The following is a 22,512-nucleotide window of genomic DNA, read 5'->3' on the forward strand; positions in this document are numbered from 1 at the left end:
GCAAATTGGCAATGCTACATAACAGAAACTCTTTCCCCCAGAGAGTTGGTTGTTAAATGTTTACCAGCACACCACTCTATATAAGTTAAAATGTACTTATATCAGACTCTTTAAAAAAAATTCTATATATCAAATAAAAATTACTGATAATCTCATTTAAAAATGGGTAGAATACTTCAATAGGCCCTTTGCAAAAGTAGATATCCAAATTCCAGTAAACAATCTGAAAGGCTTCCAAACCTTTTAATTTGCTGGAGGGAAATGGAAATTAAAACCACAATGAGGTATCACTATAAGCCAACAAAGACAGCTAAAATAAAAAAGACTGACAATACAAAGTGTTGATGAGGCTGTAGAGTACTGGAACACTTATACACTGCTGGCAGGAGTGAAAACTGATAAAAGCACTCTGGAAAACTTTTTGGTAGTATCTACTAGAGCAAAACATATACATACTCTATGATCTAGCAGAGCATTTCTACCCACAGAGACGCATATATATGTGCACAAAAAGATATATACAAAAATGTTCACTGCAGCATTATTGGTAATAGCTTCAAACTGGACACAACACAAATGTCTGTCAACAAAAGAAGAAATACACAAATTGCAGCATAGTCATACAATAGAATATTATAGACAAATGAAGAACTATTGTTATACACGATTGCGTGGATGAATCTCATGAAATAATACTGAATAACAGAAGTCAGACATTAAAAAATACCTACCATATTATTTCATTGTAGTTGAGTTCAGAAACAGATAAAGCTGATTTGTGATGTTGGAAATCAGGATAGTGGTTCTTTTATCTGATTTTTCAATTTGAGTGGTAGTTACACTGATGTGTTAACTTTGTATACATTCATGAAACTATAAAATTACAATTTTTAAAAACTTTCTTGTATGAATATTTAAATAAAATACATTATTTAAAAAAAAATTTAAGCACAACAGGGACTTGGTATTACAAATGTTGAAGTCTTGTAAGAATTGAATTTATTCCCATGAAACACATCCTAGGGAACAACTACTTAAGAGATCCTGGCTCCACCCAGGAATTAAGAACAGTTCTGGCTTAAACAGAGCAGAATAAGGTATTAGGGAGGTTTTTAAAAAAAATTTTAATTTAGCTTAACAGTATTGGACTCTGGCTTTTAACTCACAATGACAAGAGAATTTGATTGTGAACTCTAATTCCTTTTAATTTCAATGTGTTTGGATTTTAACTTGAAAGTGTCCTTCATATCTCATTGGGAATTTGATAATGCAAGGAATTTTTAGTCAAATTTAGGGCTTCTCTATGCTGTTAACATTTTAATATTAGAGAACCTTTATCCATTTTATCATTGCAGTGTCTTCATGTTATCACTTAACCACACAGCAGAATCTCTGATACACCCTAATAACGTGGTACTGGATATGCTTGGAGTGGAAAATAGAAGAGGGGGTATTTTGACACTTAGGAATCGAGTGGACTTGGAGTTAAGTTAATGCAAGGTTTTGATCCATTTCTGAACCTTTTATGGAGCTGTGATTTTGTAGGAGGAGCCCAAGGAAAGGAGGATGAGGACCGTCCTGAGAGAGGGTAGATTTGCCCTCCTGAGGCAGGGTTGACCAGGGGCATAGTGTTTAATCCCCACTGCTTAAGACAAAATAAGGTGGGAATGTTGGGGATGGGGGTGGCATTTTTTACTTATTCCTCATGTTTCCTTCCAGCAGAGAGAGTTCAGTCCATATCAATCCCAGTTCCTCTTTGCCCTTTTACTCATTCTGTTCTGCAGAAGACAAAGACTTACTTGAGGGGCAAATTGATACAGACATACTGGGCAAAATCAGCTCAGCTCTTTTCCTTTTCCTGGAAAAGCCTGCCAACAGGGCTTCTATCCTCTGCTGTGAGTTCTCAGGGCAGTCCTGTTTCAAGCCTGATTCCCCTACTTAATCTTTCTCAGTAGTAAAGGTGATATTTCAACCTCCCTTCTGCCTTCCTCCTTGCCTTCCTTCATTTATTTAGAACATGGGCAAGAAAGAAGTCACTCTTCACTGGATCCTTCCAGAAACCTCAACTCCTTCCTCAAACCTCTTATGACTGACACCGTTTCAGGAGTTTCTGAGAAAGGATAAAGAGGACCCTCAAGATGGCTATGATATTCAGCTCAGGCAAGGAGAGCAGAGATTTACACCAGAGGCTGTGGTAAGAATAAACTGTATGCATTTTCTTCAGGTGGCTCCTTATGTTTACAAACTTGGTTGGTAAGAGTGCAGGAGAGGTAAGGTGACTTGGCTCAGCGCCTCGAGATGGCTGAGCAACAGATTTCATAAGGGAAAACTTCAAAATAAATTGCTCTGGGACCAGAAAGGAGAGATTATTTGCAGTGGGGGGACTGGGAAATGCACTGTGGAGATGGGGCGGAGGTCACCCTGCTTGTCAGCGGGATGATCTGACCCTACCATTTGCTCTCTCTGTCCCAGCGGTGTGTGAGGAGATAGTACATAATGAACAAACTGATGGAAGAATATTATATAATGGTATTACACTCTAAGATTAATCCTGAATAATAAAACAGTCTGGGAATATCTGACCAGCTGTCTCCTGCTTTTTTCATTGATTACTTTAAAAGTACAAATTCCCAGTCTTTTATCCAATTCATAATAACTATTCTGAAAGAATTTTTGACATAAAATAAAACTGACAATTGTTAAAATACCACTGAGCAGAATTTGTTATTTAATAAACATCTTGCTTCAGATGTTTATTCTACATTAAGAAACTACATCTTATGGGCGCTATTGAAATTTGACTTGGGGAAACTATGCAGTAATGATCAAAACCTGAAACACAAAAGCTCAAAATGACAGAAACTCTAATAAGCAAAGTTTGATACAGACCAAGGTAAAATAAGTCCTCCCCCAAAACTTAATCAATGAATGTAAACTTTATTATAAATTTTACATAGAAAGAAAATAATTTCAATGAAAAGAACTTTGATAAAATAAAAATGAAAAGTTGAAAGTGGCTTATTTGCAACATAAAATGACTGATTGAGGAATTAAACTGGCATAAATAAATTAGAAAATAATCCCTTAATGAAAATTTATAGGTATAATTATGATTAAGATGTTTGTATTTATAAAGTCATAGTCAAAATATCCTTGGGGTCAAAATATCCACTGGGTTAAAATAGTAGAGTTGCAATAGTTGGGTCAATATTTTTCTACACTAATTGAAAACCAGAAGTAGATTTAAGGAGGAATACGAGAAATTGATAAGGAGATTTGATCAAACAGACAGAATTAAGAATTTTAAGTAATGTGGAAATCTGTAAGCCCCAAGCAATCTTTACATCCCAAGTAGATCACTATGCTTTACTTTCAGATCAGATATACATCTCTATCTAGTGTTCCATAAATCACCTGATCTATAGATGCTTCAGGATAGGCTTGACTATTAGGTTAGAACTGGACTGGTATGAACGGACAAGTGCTAGTTCTCTGTTTGCTTCACCAGGAGACTCACTAGTCACCTTCCCTTTCACTTCAAACCTGAGTCAGAGTCACAACTCACCCTGAGCACATGAGATCAACAGCTGGTCCGAGGAGGTAGGACCAATGTGGGTGACTCTGGGTTAGATCAGAGCCAGCATCCTTGAGTTGAGAGAACACTCAGATAAGATTTATATTTTATTCCTTGTGTGACAGGAGTTTGTAGTCTCAGTTCTTTGAATTTACATCAGAAAGGTGATAACCTACCTAGATCTGGCAGTCTTAACAGAGGAGCAATACCCTGGAATAATTTATTAGCCCATCCTTCTCTCAAAAGAAAGAAAGTTGAGGCAAAAACTGTGATACGTTTATGACTAATTCATATTTTTATTTTCAAACTATTTTCTTACCACAAAGGCCTATGCAAGAAGAATCACAAATGAGAGAAATAGGAACATGGAAACAGTTGGCTGTTATCTGATTCACTCATTTTATAAATTTATATTGTTATATCATCTATGGACTACAGCACTATATTGGGCATTGGAAGGTACATCACATATACTAAGAATATGGTAGAATACAATCTAATGCTTTGTTTATGGGTTAGATATTACAAGAAAAAATCAAAGTAGATTGAGAAATTAAGAGGGAGAGATTTCCTAATGTTGAACTGAGGAAGAGGAGGGAAGGCCATAGGGTTGGTTAAGCCAGAATTATGGAACATTTGGAAGGAATGCAGCTCTTATCTTTAAGCAGTAGATTACATAAAAAGGGGCTATCCATAATTCATTTGAATTATTGTCTCTGCCTTTAGTATACCTATTTTAATAGAGAGATGAGACTGATTTTCATTTCACATATTATATATATACGTAAATAAAATCAGATCAGAGCCAACATCCTAGAACTGGAAATAACACTCTCCATGGTGAGTCCTTTGGATTCCTTGCACTTGGCAAAATGACAGGCAAGATTTCTCTTCCTGCTCTTTGTGTGACAGAAGTTCTTATTGCTCCTTGAAAGGAGTTTTCTTAAATAGCTTAAATGTCTTTTCTGAAATTTTATTTGCTATTAATTTCTGTTATATGTGAGGATATTTCCTAAACAAGATTAAAACAAGTTAGCCACTTCACAATTTCCAAATTAGGGGATTTCATGTTGATGAAGATTTACTATATTTTTCATAACCTCTGCTATGACAAGTTCCCTAAATTTAGTTTTTGAAAACGTACTTGCCAGAACATTACAGGCTAATATTAGCAAACATAACCTTTGTAGTCACTCAATTTTATTTCCTTTGCCATACTTACTTATTACAAGGCACAGAATAAAAGGCTGCAGTTACCTTCTGAATGACTCAGGAGCATATGCCGCCACAGTAACACAGAGCTTAATGGCTTCACTTATAGAGAAAGTCAGGTCTTCGTTTCCATAGCAGAAATCTGAAGGGACAGAAGGTCAAGGCACACAATCAGAGTGGATTCCACCAGGGATAAAGAAGAATTTATTACTCCTAACACTTTCTTTCCAGTTATATTTTGTAGGCATTTCTTTGTTAGACTTTATTCCTAAACTGTGAACACTTAATATCCTCATCTAAAGGGACTAAAAATTCTGTTCTATTTTTGAATAATCAGATGACAAATAAAAGTGCTTTTATTTGGTAGTTTAAAAAAACTCATCTAATAGAAGGATATTTGGACGCTCTAAGGTAAGACATGAGACTTCATCTTTGAATACCTCTAATTGTACACATTCCATGATAATAAAAGCTTGTCTTAAAGGGTTATTCACTTAGAATTGCCCAGGAAAACCCAGTTTTCTGAAAACTACAGTGGTCTATTGAGCCCCCCTTTTAATACGATTTTCATGGCAGAGAATCCTTTACATTTTAAGATTTACAAGAAATTTAAGAAAAACAGGAGATAGGAAAATGTACTCATTTCATTTATAGCACCGTTCCACTTATTTTTGCTGTTTTGATTTAGTTCAAAATATTCAGTATAAGGTTGTTTAAAAAAAGAAAGATTACAAAAAGAAAAAGAATGTCAAGGCAAGTTTTGCTTTTACCTAATGACTTAAGAGGCTTCTCAGCTTTGACCAGCTCTAAGATGTCTAGGATGTCAGTGGTCTCCCCCTCCAGCGACTGCAGCAAGTCAAACAGGCACTGAGCTGACACGCCTTTGCTGGAGCCAGTATTGGCAGCGTCCTGTACAAAGAAAAGCCATTTTAGTCCATCATTAAAAAGTCTACAAATAACAAATTCTGGAGAGGGTGTGGAGAAAAGGGAACCCTCATACCCTGTTGGTGGGAATATAAGTTGGTGCAGCCACTGTGGAAAACAGAATGGAGGTTCCTAAAAAAAACTAAAAATAGAGTTGCCGTATGATCCAGCAATCCCACTCCTGGGCATATACCCAGAGGAAACTCTAACTCAAAATGACACATGCACCCATATGTTCATAGCATCCCTATTCACAGTAGCCAAAACATGGAAACAACCTAAATGTCCATCGACAGATGAATGGATAAAGAAGATGTGGTATATATATACAATGGAATCCTACTCAGCCATAAAAAGAATGAAATGATGCCATTTGCAGCAACATGGATGGACCTAGAGATTATCATACTAAGTGAAGTTAGAAAGACAAATACCATATGATATCACTTATATGTGGAATCTAAAGTATGACACAAATGAACTTATCTATGAAATAGACTCACAGACACAGAACAGAATTGTGGTTGCCAAGGGGGGTGAAGGGGGATGGATTGGGAGTTTGGGATTAGCAGATGCAAACTATTATATATAGAATGGATAAACAACAAGGTCCTACTGTATAGCATAGGGAACTATATTCAATATCCTGTGATAAACCATAATGGAAAAAAATATAAAAAAGATGTATATATCTATATGTATAACTGAATCATTTTGCTGTACAGCAGAAATTAACACAACATTGTAAATCAACCATACTTCAATTAAAAACAAAAGAAAAGCCATTTTACTTTATTAATTCCTACATCAGTACTAACATGGTTTGATCAGGAATACAAGTTTCATAAACACTGCCATTGATAACAATATCTAGGCAGTATTCAGCTTACAGAATTCTGCATCCAACCATGCTACTGTATGGAGTGAACACCTGACTTTTAAGGGATCTATTAAATGCTAATCTAGTACAAAAGAGATATTTGTGGAAACTCATAAAAATACAGCAACATGTGAACTGCCAGTAAAGTTCATGCCTATGTTTTATCTGGTCTATGATAGTGGGACTCAGCATTCCCCCCCAAATTTCCATAATGGATTAGTTGAATACGTCAAATATGTTTGAGAAACAGATGAATTTTTTGACAACCCTGGGAATTTTACAGGTCTTATTTGATAATCTGTCTCCAGAATGGAGATACTTACCATCTCAAATCTCTGTAAAATGACTTTGATTCATTCATTAAAACAACAAATCCTCCTGGGATTATCCAGGAGAAAACTCTAATTCAAAAAGATACATGCACCCCAATGTTCATTGCAGCACTATTTACAATAGCCAGGACATGGAAGCAACCTAAATGTCCATCGACAAAGGAATGAATAAAGAAGACGTGGTATATATATACAATGGAATATTACTCAGCCATAAAAAGAATGAAATAATGCCATTTGCAGCAACATGGATGGACCTAGAGATTATCATACTAAGTGAAGTAAGTCAGAAAGAGAAAAACAAATATCGTATATTAATGCATGTATGTGGAATCTAGAAAAATGGTATAGATGATCTTATTTGCAAAGCAGAAATAAAGACACAGATGTAGAGAACAAATGTATGGATACCAAGGGGGAAGGGGGGGTGGTGGGATGACTTGGGAGATTGGGATCGGCATATATACACTACTATGTATAAAATAGATAACTAATGAGAATCTACTATATAGCACAGGGAACTCTACTCAGTGCTCTGTGGTGACCTAAATGGGAAGGAAATCCAAAAAAGAGGGGATATATGTATACATACAGCTGATTCACTTTGCTCTACAACAGAAACTAACACAACATTGTAAAGCAACTATACTCCAATAAAAATTAATTTTAAAAAAAACCTCATTAAATTCCTATTATGTGCCAGGCACCATTTTGTGCACTGCAGTCATAGCAAAACAAAAACAAAGACAAACAAACAAAACAACAACTAAAACCAAGCAAAAGGCAAGCAAAAACCAGACAAATGTCTCGTTTTAACGGAGCTCAAATTCTATTGTGGGGTGTGGTAAAGATACACATGAGTGAAACAAATACATATATTACATGTGATATGGTATAAATGCTCTGCAGAAAAATAAAAATAAAGCAGGGTAAGTGCTAGAGAGTGATAGAAAAAAATGAGAATCAGGAGCTCTTCCTTTTATCATTTTCCATTTTCCATCCTTTCATTAACTGAGTATAAAAAACCAGAGAGTGGATCTATTTACATCCTAGGGGCCGAAATGAGGGTTGAAGAGAAATGTTGAAGAGAGAAGATTTTCTTGTTGAAAGAGAAATAATTTTTGGAATTTATATCCCATTGCTTGCATGAAGAGAGCTGAGAGACTGATTATGCCAATGGACAATGACCAGGCCGTACATAAATATAGAACTCTGATCTACCATCTGCAGTAACCAGCCCAGGAGTCCCTGGCTGTAGTGAGCCCTGAATAAGGAGACTTTGCTTTCCTCATTGGGTTGGTCTTCCTTTATTTCCACAGAGCTTACTCACAGGAAACTCCAGGAGAGGGGCCACACTTGCAAACAACTGGAGCACAAAGGGCTTCCGGTGTAGAATGTAGAACTGATGGCAGGCGAATTCAATGGCTTGACGCAACTGGGGATTGCTTTCATAGTCAGAGTACACCTATGGAAAAACGTCACCATATTCAGAAAATTCCTTAACAGCCTACTAGAGTTGTGTTTGCTTTTAAAACTCATAGCCATGGGAAGCATGGACGGAAATGACTAATTTCATAAACTGATGGAGGGGAGTGTAAAATGGTATATACCTTCTTGAGAGAAATCTGGCAATATACATAGAAATCCTAAAAATATAAATATGTTTTATATTTATATACTTATATAAGTATACTTATATACTCATATATATATAAGTATATTTATATTTAATTCTAAAAATATAAATATACTTTTTTCTTGGGAAGTTTGTGACTAGTGATTTTTCTTAAGAAAACAGTTAGACAAATGTACAAAGATACATATACAATAATGACTGCTGCAAGGTTGCTTAAAATAGTAGAAAATTTGAAACAACTTATAAATTATTCATAAATTGGGGTTAAGTGTATTATGTATATGCATTCGACAGAATACTATCAGTTATTTATTTATTTTTTTTAAAAGAGCAGGTGATATACAAGCTGGCTTTTTATTTTTATTTTTATTTATTTAAACACTATTTTATTTATTTATGGCTGTGTTGGGTCTTCGTTTCTGTGCGAGGGCTTTCTCTAGTTGTGGCAAGTGGGGGCCACTCTTCATCGCGGTGCGCGGGGCCTCTCATTATCGCGGCCTCTCCAGACGCGCAGGCTCAGTAATTGTGGCTCACGGGCCTAGTTGCTCTGCGGCATGTGGGATCCTCCCAGACCAGGGCTCGAACCCGTGTCCCCTGCATTGGCAGGCAGATTCTCAACCACTGCGCCACCAGGGAAGCCCCTATCAGTTATTTTTTAAAAGATGCTATATAGTGCTACAGGGAAAATTCCCACAATATTCTTAGTGTCACATTAAAAAAGGTAGGTAACAAACTTGAATATATGGTATGATTCAACTTGTTTTAGAAAAAGTAGGAGAGAGTACCAAGATTTTCAAGGTGTGTAAATGATGGTTATCTAGGAGGAGGATTATCGGTGATCTTTATTTTCTTCTTTAAACTTTTCTTTATCTTTTGAATTTTATAATGAGCATTTATTGTTTTTGATAATTATTTTAACTTATAGAGGAAATTCCAACTATCTAAAAATAGGACAGAGAGCCCTTGATGATATTAAAAGTCAATTTCTTGCCCCTGTAGGTTGAGCAAATGCCACTTTACACAAGCATGTATTACTTCCATAATTCTATTAAAATTTTCATAAAAATGAGAACTAGGATGAGCCCCCCAGGCCCCTTCTGAACTTTATTCAGTACTCCTAACTGTAGCCACGTACACATTAGACATGAGTAAGTGAACACTCTTCCTGCTACATTCACCTCCTCCAACCTTGTCGTACCAAATTTAATGGCAATGAAAATCTCTATTCAGACAGAGGTTGGAGACTCTCTTGGGAGAAACATCAACTGAACGCTTGCCATACATTTGAATAATGGTTCTCAAGCTTCCTAGGGCATCAAAACCACCTGGAGGTCTTGTACAAACACAGATTACTGGGCCCTGACTCCAGAGTTTCTGATTAAGTAGCACTGGGATGGAACCCAAGAATGTGCATTTCTAACAAATCCCCAGGGGATGCGGATGCTTCTGCAGCTACTGCTCTAGAGGTTGCACTTTCAGAACCACTGGTCCAGAAGAAATGGGAAAGCACAGCCCAGGTCTGGGAGATCTCAGAATAGAATGGAATATTATGACCTTTTGGAAGTTTCTAGAGGGGTTTCATTTGGTGCCTTCTGAGATCATAAAAGAAGATAATACCATCATTAAAAGTTTTGGTACAGATCTTGTTGACCTGTTCCCTGGGCAGGAGAGGAGAGCCTGTGCACCTGCAGCATGGTGGGCAGAATCCACTGGTAGCCGCTGAGGGAGAAGAGGTGATTGAAGTGCACAGCACTGTTGATGACCGTGGCCGCGTACTGCCTGAGCAGGGCACTGTCTTCTGGGTGCAGGATCAGAGCCCCGTTAAAAACGTTGAGGAAAAGCATGATTTCATCTCCCCAGGGAAACTCGCTCGGCATGCCCAGGAACATCTCCTCCAGGAGCTGGATCCACAAGCTTTTCTGAAGAGTGTCGAGGCCAAACAGCTCCTTCCCAGCTGTGAAACATGAAACAGCAGAGATAGAATTAGCCCCACGCCAATCCTGTCAGTGTGGAGGGCAATCAAACCCCAGGGCGCTGCTGTTTCCAGCTCAGGGACACGAAGATCTACTGCTGATACGCTTCCCAGAACAATATTGCATCCATTGCTCTGACACCTCCTAGCCCTCCAAGTACTCTCTTCATCACCTCTTTGATTCAACTCTGTGGGCAAGACAGGGCAGGCAGGTGCAGTGTGTTGCTGCTGCATAAGCTGTGGCTTTGAGAAAAATAAGTTATCAAGAAAATGGCAGGGCTGGGACTTGTTCTTGGTCTTTGAACTCATGGTCAGACTAGAGCTCTGTCTACTATTTCTCTGGAGCTTCTGGATGAAGATGTAGAGCATAGGGATGCTGATTTAAGTAAACTGTCCCAAATTAATAACTGAGTAACAAAGTGTGGTTTCAAAATGGGTCTCTTTCAATCTCTCTGTCTCAGTCTCTCTCTCTCTCTCAATTTGAATAATGGTTCTCAAGCTTCCTAGGGCATCAAAACCACCTGGAGGTCTTGTAAAAACACAGATTACTGGGCCCTGACTCCAGAGTTCCTAATTAAGAAGGTATAATTTAGATAGAGTAAAAGGTACAGATCATAAATGTAGAATTCAATGAATTTTGACAAAAATACCCACTCACGTAACCAACACGCCAATCAATATATAGACCATTTTCATCACCTGAGAAAGTTCTCTCATACCCCTTTCTGGGAAATCCATTCCCCCCAGTCCAGAGGTAACTACTGTTCTGATTTCTGTCACTGTGGATTCGTTTTGCCTCCTCTTGAATTTCATATAAATACCTGTTCTTCACTTAGTCAAGTACTCTCCTAACAATATCATAATACTTCCTTCAATTGCTTACGATGAGCTTAGAGCAGTGGTCTCAGGATTTGGTCCTTGGAACAGAAGCACCAGCCTCACCTGGGAGCCTGTCAGAAATGCAAGTTCCCAAGCCCCATTCCAGAGCTACTGAATCAGAAACTCGGGGCTGGAGGGTGGGACCCAGCAATCTGTGTTTTATCAAGTTCTCTAGGTGATTCTGGTGCCCACTCAAGAGCTGAGAGCCACTAGCTTAGAGAACTGTCTGCCGATTAAGATAGAGATGTCCTCTAGCTGAGGACAAAAGAAGGGCAGGAGAAGAAGCCTAAGAGAGGAAATGCTTCTTTCTCGATACCTTGAGGATCGCTGAAGAGTGAAAACTCCGCATCAATAGCACTTCGAGGGAATGAGGGCAGTCGGAGGAGGTCTTCCTGGAGCATGGAGACGTGGGACTGCTTGTGGGCTGTGGGGATCTTCTGGGTGAGGGAGATGAGAAACAAAACCCTCCCCACTTCCTCCAGCTTCCGAGTGAATACCTACCGGCAGACAAAGGCAGGAGCAGATGAAAAGTAGAATTGGCAACTCTGAAATTACCAAGAGTGAAGAAACTGAAGTGAAAACTTCAATGGCAAGCCGGGCTGATTAAAAATTGAAAGATGGGGGAAGTGAAGTGAGAGAGAAATATTTTTTCTTTACCACATAGAAAGAGCAAACAATACTTAATTGACTCTCACTTTCTGCTTCTGTCTGTTCTACAGAAGGAAGTGTTTCTTATGGAGTTTGCCAGCTACAGGAGAAGCACAAGGCAAGCATTGTCAAGAACAGTTCAGTATTAAATACAGCCCATCTGTTTGGATGTCATAACATAGAAGACCTTCTCCAACAGGAGCCAGTCAGTTCCAATTGCTTCTATCATTTCTACTGATGCCTTACGCTGTTTCTGGGTTTGCCTCTTAAAGACTGAAATAGGTATCAGGAAAAACCTATCTTGGAACAAAAGCTAATAGGACCTAGATTGGTGGCCCTTTAGCCCTGAGTTTAGATGACGTGAACATGGGTCTTTCGGTCCTTCTCTTAGCGCCTTTTCTGTTGCTGATCAGTGGGCAGGGGGATGTGACTAGGAAGTTGATAAGCAGTGAGCAGCTGTTGAGGAAACTTCAGAGCCAGAACCACAGGTCTGTCTATTATTATCTCCCTGAGGAAATTAGAAAGAAGTCTTAAGATCCCAACTTGGAGTATAAATAGAGCAAGGGCCCCGTTTTATGTTATTCTCTTAAAACGTGTTCTTAAACATGATTAAAAAAACACACTCGTGAAGTGCGGTTATTGATTATGGTTTTCATTATTTTGCTGCCAAAATCAGAGGCTGGGATAATTTGTGGGGAATTGTTTTAGAAATTATTTATATTTAAGGTCTTATAGTTTTGCCCAACACCTCACACTTTGTAATACATTCACTGTTTTCTTTCTTCTAAATGCAATTTAGGTAGTTAATACTAACTATGTTTTTAATTACTTAAGTGGTCGGATTCTATGCCATCTCCTGAAGATATTTTTGAATAGCATCCTCACTATGTGCAGAAAAATTGAAATAATAGTTTCTTGTTTCAACATTTTATTAAAAATAAATGAATAGAACACATAGAACACATTAAAATTGTATCATTATTAGAATTGTGTACTACAGCTATATTTCGCTTGCAAAATAGTGAATTTCCTTAAACTCAAAGTCTGATTTATGATGAGATGTGTAAGCATTATTCTGTTCTTCAATCTTAAATCTAAGTACCGCTGCTTGATTCTGTTTCCTCCTATTTTAAGAGAAGTTAGTAACATGTCCAAGGTCAGATCACTGGTCAGTGGCAGAGCTGGGACTGAGTCCAAATCTCTGGACCTTGGTGCAGGGCCTTTTTCAGGCACACTACATTGACCCCTTTTATTGTTTTCCAGCTAGCATAAATTTCTGGGCCAACCTTCTTATAGCTACACTATGTGTACTTCCAATCCTGCTTTACAAAAATGTGGAGTGAAAATCCAAACTTAGAAACTAGTAGGTAAATAAATTAGAAGATTTCTGCTATTTATACCCTTATGATTTCTCGTAGCATTCTCCAAGGGAGTGTTTCTTAATACCTTTACATTATTCATCCAATTTATAAAACTTAGTTAACACACTATTTTGGGGAACTATCTATTGACCAAGGGCCCATCATTCTCTCTCTAGAGAAGATCATAACAGAATCACAGAATCTCAGGGCTGGCAACCGTTTACAGATCATCTATCCCAATGACATGACAAAATAGAATAAAACTGTGGTGGTCAGGCACCTGTTTCTGAATGAGCTCCTGTCCTTTCTCTGGATGCATATGTACAAGGTTCAGCTGTGGAGACACGGATCTCCTAAAAGGGTAAATATCCCGAACATAGGTCTGTGGTGGGATTACACAAAGACAAAAAGAGAGTTCAAATAATTAAACTCTGACTCTCATTTCCTCTTTCCCCAAAGATCAGACAAACATAAGTTATGTATTTTCTGATGGTTTAGATTCTTACTACTTTATGCTCCCCAATTCTACAAAATCCTAGGGAAGATAAACACCCTCCTTGGGAAAGCTTCAATCTCCCCAGGCCGAGTATGCTTTCCAAAGTCCAGGATGCTCTTTCAGGAGCAAAGGAGCCAGAGGCCATTTACTAAAACCCATTCTGAAGAAGAAAAGAAAAGCCCTGTAAAGTGATGTCAGTGGCCTTCCTGCGGTTTCCTTTGTTCATTAGGTCACGTTACCACAGTCATGCTTAATGTAGTAGAAAGCAGCACGAGAACAACATTAACATTCCAAATAAACACGTGTACTTACAATACGGGCAACTTAAATGTTCATCTAGATGTAATAATGATGAGTGACGAAGTGCCTTACTTATCTCCTTTAATTCTTACAACGACCCTAAAGTAGCTACTATCATCACCTGCCCTTTACAGACAAGGAAACTGAAGGGTACAAAGGTAAAGTGGCCAGTCCAAAGCTAATACATCATCAGTGAGGTGGTGTGAACCCAGCGGCCATACGCCTCACCTCTAAACAGCGACGCCCCCCGGAGCGAAGCTGCCCTCGGGAAAGGCATAAGGGGCTTTTGACACAGCCCTCCATGAACGTCATCACTGCAGTCTCACCTTATTGTAGTGGATAAGGTTCCATCGCTTATCCATGAGAAAGTAATGTGTAGACTGGGATTCTGGGATATTAAAAAACTCCAGACACTCCTAGAACAACAGCAATTTTTAACAAACATTTATTGAGATCATATTATGAGCCAAACAGTAAGCTGAAAGATAAAAATGTCATAAAACCAGGTAACTTCCTATAAGGAATACATATGTATTTATATCTTACACACATTTTATATATTATATGTGTGCATATATATACGTATATATATTATATACACACACATATATATGAACATTTACATGCACACAGCTATCCAAAAAAATGACAGCATAAAGACTGATTGTGTAAGGTAGTGCAAGATAGGGGTAGGGGATTAAGACGTGCAAACTACTATGCATAAAATAAATAAGCTACAAGGTTATATTGTACAACACAGAACATAGCTAATATTTTAGAATAACTATAAATGGAATATGACCTTTAAAAATTGTGAGTCACTATGCTGTATACCTGAAATGTATATAATATTACACATCAACTATATCTCAATTTAAAAAAAGACTGATAGTGTAATACAAACTGTCTGCACTGTTCTCATAGAGCTAAAAGAGGTACAATTAAAATGTAGACTTGAGTGATGAACTGTGAAGGCACAGTGGCATCTACTGGTCTCAATATCAGGAAGAAAGCATGTTTAGTAGCAACATTAAGAATAATATGAACCACAGTGATTGAGCGCTTATTATCTACTATATTCTATGCTCAATGCTTTCAATGTAGAGAACTTGTATAACCTGCACTAATAATCGAGCACTGCTGAAAAAGAAACTGAGACTAGAGAGAGCCCGTCGTTTGACTTATTTAGATAACACTGGTTGTGGTGGAGCGGGGGTTTGAACTCACTCTCTGCCTTCACGCTATCCTACCATCCAAAGTGAGTAGGAAGATGAAGAGGCTGTTGAAGTTTGCTTGACTGGGCCTGAGAGACTCTCTGGAGATGAAGGAGTGAGGCCTGGAGGAGGCTTAACAACCCTTTCTACTGAAATAAAATACACAGGCTTGGCAAAACTGAATTTCTCAGAGGTCTTTTCTGGGCCAAAAGTTTGGGTTCCAGATAAACAGGGAATCACTGCACGAGTGTACTTACTACTTTCCCTTAACAACCCTACAGGCATGAGGAACAATGGACTGCATATCTCTTAAGGGGCGTAATTGTCATAACCATTAAAAATACTTTCTTGATTCACTTAGTTTATTCTAAGGTATATATTTTCTGCCTCTCCAATCATTTCTGTCAGTGGCAAATCAAGACTGTGTATTGTTCAACTCGATGCCACAAAAAGCGTCTCTGGCATGGACTGTCACCTGATCCCTAGAGTTTGTCCCAGTGCCCTTGGCGTGCAAACCCAGGGAGGCTCCAGAACTGCCACAAGTGATGCCAGGATACTCCTAAGCAGGATTCACAGCATCTCAAGAGGAGTGTCACGTGGCTGCTGTAGCTGAGAGGGAGCCGGCATGATCTTGCCTACATCCATGTGGGGAAAATTATGCAAGGAAATAGAGGAAGTACACAAGAGTGGGGCAGATTCTAGAAGAGGTAAATAAATGCATATATTCATTTGAAGATAGAGAAAGGCCATTTAATTCAAAACTGGATGATCAGTGAAGTGGCCATAGCCATTGTGCATTAAAAAAAAAAATCACTTCTGTCAAAAGTCATCCCTACCTTTAACAGGGCTTCAAATTGAGTATCTTCATGGACCGGTAACTGGGTTGGGATATCACACTCATTCTGTCCATGAACTACCAAGGTTTTGGTACCTACAGAAGGTAAAAATCATAACAAACTGACTTCTACTATAAGAAAGTTTATAGATAAAGCACAAATTATTAAAATATTATCAATAAGCTGATGTTTTTATTATTATGATGATTACTACTGGTGACGGTTTAATGTGAGCTGTGCATTGTACTAACTGCACTCCTTTGTTTCTAGTTAAATATATATTTTAAGTATGTTTACTTATCATTTAAAAATCATAGCTACCGTTTATGGAGTTCCCCATACTTTTAAATGGTTTTATGTGCATAATCATATTTAAATCTCATAGCAACCCTATGATATGGGTATTATTATTTTCACATTACAAATGAAGAAACAGAGAGAACTTATTCTTATAAATAAGAACTTACAAGTAACTTAGTCAAAGACACATTTATTTAGTGGAAGAGTCAGAATTCAAACCGTAAGCATTCCAACAAATAATCTATTCCTTTATTTTAAATGAGATGATGAGGTAATAATGGTTGAGAAGATACAAACAGAGCTATTAGCAAAAGCTAAACAAGTACCTGAAAGGTAGTTTAAATTTACGTTTTCTGTATTCTGCTTGGCTGGTGAGACAGTGAACATTATGATATACCTTGATTTATAATGAGTTGTTTTCAAGTATATGCCTGACAATATGTTTCTTTGCTGTAATGAAAGCTGATCTCTTTGCTGAGTAACCTATAGACACATAAATATACCGTTACCACTTACTGAATGCTTACCATGTGTCAGGTATGGAAGCTAGTATTTTACAAACCTAAACTCATTTATTCCTCACAATTACGAAGTATGAATCATACTCCCATTGTACGTGTAAAGAAAGCTTTAAAAGTGATGTACTTTTTCATAGCTAATATTAATTATACAGATGATAAATGGCAGTGCTCTGATTTTTTTTTTTTTTAATCACTCCATTTCGAGGAGGGTTCTTTTTTTTTTTTAATTTTTATTTTTTTATTTATTTATTTATTTTTATTTTTGGCTGTGTTGGGTCTTCGTTTCTGTGCGAGGGCTTTCTCCAGTTGCGGCAAGCGGGGGGCCACTCTTCATCGCGGTGCGCGGGCCTCTCACCATCGCGGCCTCTCTTGTTGCAGAGCACAGGCTCCAGACGTGCAGGCTCAGTAGCTGTGGCTCACGGGCCCAGTTGCTCCACGGCACGTGGGATCTTCCCAGACCAGGGCTCGAACCCGTGTCCCCTGCATTGGCAGGCAGAGTCTCAACCACTGCGCCACTAGGGAAGCCCAGTGCTCTGATTTTAACATAGGTCTCTTTGCTGCCAGAACCTGCGTTCTTATTTATATATAATTTTGTCTTTTTATTTCAATACATGTATTATCTCACATTTTCTTAGACATTGCACAAGGATAAAGGCTTGGCAAAATTTTATCTCCAAGAAAGGCAAGCTATCCAAAGTGAAAAGGAATTGTATCTAGAGTTTATATCACACTGCATGTTTTCTTGTAATTCTCCTTCCTGCTTTTCCCTTTTCCAATTTTTCATAAAGCCATCTCTCAGTGAGTTTACAGAAGCCTGGGGTCCCTGCCATGCAAACAATATTATTCTCCTTGCAGTGCCAAAAATTCATTCAAAAAGGCTCTCAGTTCAGCTGGCCCTCTGCAATAGACTTAAATAAATCTTTAACCTTGGCAGTCCTTCAAGTACTGATTCACGCGGATCTCAGTTCTGATGTCTCCCTTTTCATCTGGCAATTGCTGACTTTTAAAGGGTCTATTGTATTTCTTCAGATTGTATTCAACAAAAATTCTTTGAAGCACTCAATCCCAGGGTCAGAAAATTTTCTCATGAATGAAAGAGACACTTGGTCTGTAAAAGGGTTATTTATACTCCTAAAAAAGTTATGTCTTCCAAAAGCAGTACCTGGCATTGAAGCGGTCACCAGGAGCTTGACCTCACATTGCTCCTTCTTCATGGTCTGCTTCAGATCCTTGAAGAACAGGCCTTCTACGTAACCGACCACCTCCCACAGGAAAGTCAGAGTGGCTGAAATGGCATCCATCCCCCACTCGCAGGGGGTCCGCACAAAGTACATGATTAATCCCACCTATAAGCCAGAACAGGAAGTGGTCACAAAGTCACAGTAATTCTGAGCTTACATTCTCATTTCCTTGGCTTTTCATTTTCTTAATTAAATATTGTTTTTTTGCCTTTGAATTCTCTATTCAAATGCTTCTCTAACACTTTCAGTGGCAGTAAGCAGGAGAAGGGATAATTGGAAAACTGGCCTGAACAGGTTACCATATATTTTTATGTTATCACTAAAATACTTACTGCTATTTTTTTTTTTTAACATCTTTACTGGAGTACACCTGTTTTACAATGTTGTGTTAGTTTCTGCTGTATAGCAAAGTGAATCAGCTATATGTCTACGTATATCCCCATATCCCCTCCCTCTTGCATCTCCCTCCCACCCTCCCTATCCCACCCCTCTAGGTAATCACAAAGCACGGAGCTGATCTCCCTGTGTGATGCAGCTGCTTCCCACTAGCTATCTATTTTACATTTGCTAGTGTATATATGTCAATGCTACTCTCTCACTTCATCCCAGCTTACCCTTCCCCCTCCCCATGTCCTCAAGTCCATTCTCTACATCTGCGTCTTTATTCCTGTCCTGCCCCTAGGTTCATCAGAACCATTTTTTTTTTTTTTAGATTCCATATATATGTGTTAGCATACCCTGAGAAAACCATAATCAAAAAGAGTCATGTACCACAATGTTCATTGCAGCACATTTACAATAGCCAGGACATGGAAGCAACCTAAATGTCCATCAACAGATGAATGGATAAAGATATGGCACATATATACAATGGAATATTACTCAGCCATAAAAAGAAACGAAATTGAGTTATTTGTAGTGAGCTGGATGGACCTAGAGACTGTCATACAGAGTGAAGTAAGTCAGAAAGAGAAAAACAAATACTGTATGCTATCACACATAGGTGGAATCTAAAAAAAAAAAAAAAAAAAAAAAGGTTCTGAAGAACCTAGGGGCAGGACAGGAATAAAGACGCAGTCATAAGGAATGGACTTGAGGACATGGGGAAGGGGAAGGGGAACGGGAAGCTGGGACGAAGTGAGAGAGTGGCATGGACATATACACACTACCAAATGTAAAATAGATGGCTAGTGGGAAGCAGCCACATAGCACAGGGAGATCAGCTGGGTGCTTTGTGACCACCTAGCGGGGTGGGATAGGGAGGGTGGGAGGGAGACGCAAGAGGGAGGGGATATGGGGATATATGTATATGTATAGCTGATTCACTTTGTTATAAAGCAGAAACTAACATACCATTGTAAAGCAATTATACTCCAATAAAGGTGTTAAAAGAAAAAGAATTTTAAAAAAATGACATATACATTTTTTCAACAGAAAACTAAAATTAAGGACCGACGTGAGGAAGTTGTATAATGCCAAAGGGAGACAGAGAGGAAAGAGACATTTATTGAGTGCCCATCATATGCCAAGGATTGTGCCAGGAGGGGCTTCCCCATACAAACAGTGGTGAATTCAGCTGACCATGATTCACCTTCAGTCATATAATTAATGGGAATTTATTGAAAAAAAAAATCTCCTTGGATCCTTTTCTCTTATTGTTGCTTCCTACTTGGAAATGAACATTTATAACCTACTGGAGGTGAAACTCACCAAGTAGTTGAATAGGATGTGAGAGGTCTGAGCAGGAAAGTCTCCAATATTCAGGAGAAGTTTGCGCAGCATGTACATTAACTCATCCTGAAAGAACAACAGAATTTCTAGGTCTCATTCAGCTGCCATGCTGTAGGAAATAAAATTAACTTCTTGAAAAGCAAGGTGGGGGGATTTTTCTAACTTTTGCCCACATGTTGATTTCCCTTATGTTCAGCATTTTAATATAGCACGTGTGATACTTGTTAAATAGCATTTAAGCCAACTGTAACATCGTCTCCTGGAAGCTAATATATGAAATTACTAAGCAATAGTCAAATTTTTAAATAAAAGTTTAGACTGTGTCTATAGGTCACAGGCAAATCACAGGAAAGCTGTACATTGAGTCATCTCTATTTGCTGTGGCTTCCAGGTGTGATGGAAATGTGAGGAGGCTCTATCTTAAGAAACCATTAAACAAACTAGGTTTATTGAACTTCATAGTTCTGCTTCCTACGTTTCAAGTCAAAGAGATAAAGCTGGGCCAAGAGAGGATAAATGGAGGTGTTTATAATTAACCTTCCTTTCAGAAACTTAATCTTCCAGTGAACAGGACCATAACACAGAAATGAAGAAATAATTTGTAATCATCAGTGTATTTTGCCATTGCTCAGAAAATGACTTTTATTTGGCATAATCTTCTCACAGCGTGACCTGATAAATTAGATTTTTTGATTAATGGAGAGTTTCAACATCCTCTAATAATACTACCTGCACCACATACTACCAGCCAGTCAGAATTCAGTAAATGTACCGAACACTGAAAACATTAAACTGAATTTAATCTTTGTTTAAACGACTGAGAATCTTTCAGTATCTTAGGGTCATTACTAGCAGTGTACCATATACATACGGAGACATCAGTTAATGGAGAAATTCAAAAGAAAACAGCCAAGTTTAGTTTGTTCATCATTATCATCATCCAAAGTACTTCTCGGCTATGTGTCAGAGGACACCAGTGTTGCATGCATGTCACTGTAAAGTCCACTGCTTGTTTTTAACCATGTTCACACACATAGCTACATAGCTACACTGTAAAGAAAGAGGAATTTACTTGTCTATTGCTGATGGTCAGTTTTTCCAGGAAATGTCGAAGAACTGTTGATGGATCTTCAATTAGACAATTCCATAAGACTTGCTGGGCCACAGCACTCACTTTAGAAGAGAAAGGAAATTGAATATTCATCTTAAATGGAGATAAATCTATTAGATAAAGTATTCCAATAATTTACTAAACTTTAATAGGTCTCTCTTAAATTTTGCCTTACAGAAGTTCTGTGAACTCTTTTCCTATTGAAAGGCAGGTATCTGTTCTTTTTGTTGTTGTTTCTGAACATTTTAGCCTATAAGGAAAATGTGACAAAAGAGTATAGGATGCCCTTTAAATATTAGCATTGTTTTTGTTAAAAATGCATTTGTGATATACAATGGAATATCATTTAGCCATAAAAAAGGAAATCCTCCCATTTGTGACAATATGGATGGACTTTGAGGATGTTATGCAAAGTGAAAGAAGTCAGACAGAGAAAGAAAAATGTATGATCTCACTTACATGTGGAAAGAAAACCCCAAACTCATAGATACATAGGACAGATTGGTTACCAGAGGTGGGGGGGTGGGTACTGGGGGGAGGGAAGGTGGTCAAAGGTTACAAACTTACAGTTATAAGATAAATAAATCCTGGGGATGTAACGTACAGCATGGTGACTATCGTTAACAATACTGTATTGTATACTTGAAAGCTGTTAAGACAATAGTTATTAAAAGTCCTCATCAGGACTTCCCTGGTGGCGCAGTGGTTAAGAATCTGCCTGCCAGTGCAGGGGACATGGGTTCAATCCCTGCTCCGGGAAGACCCCACATGCCGCGAAGCAACTAAGCCCGAGCGCCACAGCTACTGAGTTTGCACTCTAGAGCCCACGGGCCACAACTACTGAGCCCGTGTGCCACAACTACTGAAGCCCACGCACTTAGAGCCTGTGCTCCACAAGAGAAGCCACCGCAATTAGATGTCCGTGCACCACAATGAAGAATAGCCCCCGCTCGCCGCAACTAGAGAAAGCCCCGCGTGCAGCCACGAAGACCCAAAGCAGCCAAAAATTTAAAAAAAAAAAAAGTTCCCATCATAAAAAAAATTGTAGCTATGTATGGTGATGGATGTTAACTAAACTTATTGTGGTAATCATTTTGTAATGCATACATATATCAAATGTTTATGTTGTATACCTAAAACTAACACAATGTTATATGTCAATTACATTTTAATAAAAAAAGAATACATTTATGAATCTTTGTTTTAGAAATTACCCTAATGTTAACAGTGGTATTTATTAAAGTCCCACTTCATTGTTTATTGTATGGAGAAATTCCTAAAGTAATTATTTGGTTTAGAAAATATGCTTTGTTTAGAATGCACATGAATTAGACATGACCTTTT

General features: G+C 38.1%; 1 protein-coding gene across 3 annotated transcripts in view; it reads right to left on the minus strand.

Annotated features, from left to right (window-relative positions):
* The window catches only part of UNC80 (unc-80 homolog, NALCN channel complex subunit), a 232,901-nt gene that overhangs the window by 41,286 nt on the left and 169,103 nt on the right, over positions 1-22,512 (minus strand). For all 3 annotated transcript variants that reach the window (XM_068543797.1, XM_068543795.1, XM_068543796.1), the window contains 11 exons: positions 21,130-21,230; positions 20,037-20,123; positions 18,248-18,431; positions 16,265-16,359; positions 14,541-14,630; positions 13,699-13,800; positions 11,726-11,906; positions 10,244-10,512; positions 8,253-8,387; positions 5,557-5,695; positions 4,832-4,928 (listed from right to left, as the gene is read on the minus strand). In XM_068543797.1, coding sequence (XP_068399898.1) covers positions 4,832-4,928; positions 5,557-5,695; positions 8,253-8,387; positions 10,244-10,512; positions 11,726-11,906; positions 13,699-13,800; positions 14,541-14,630; positions 16,265-16,359; positions 18,248-18,431; positions 20,037-20,123; positions 21,130-21,230 — 1,480 coding nt within the window. The remainder of the gene's footprint in view (positions 1-4,831; positions 4,929-5,556; positions 5,696-8,252; positions 8,388-10,243; positions 10,513-11,725; positions 11,907-13,698; positions 13,801-14,540; positions 14,631-16,264; positions 16,360-18,247; positions 18,432-20,036; positions 20,124-21,129; positions 21,231-22,512) is intronic.

This window comes from Eschrichtius robustus, chromosome 5 (assembly GCF_028021215.1).
Source record: "Eschrichtius robustus isolate mEscRob2 chromosome 5, mEscRob2.pri, whole genome shotgun sequence".
NCBI lineage: Eukaryota > Metazoa > Chordata > Mammalia > Artiodactyla > Eschrichtiidae > Eschrichtius > Eschrichtius robustus.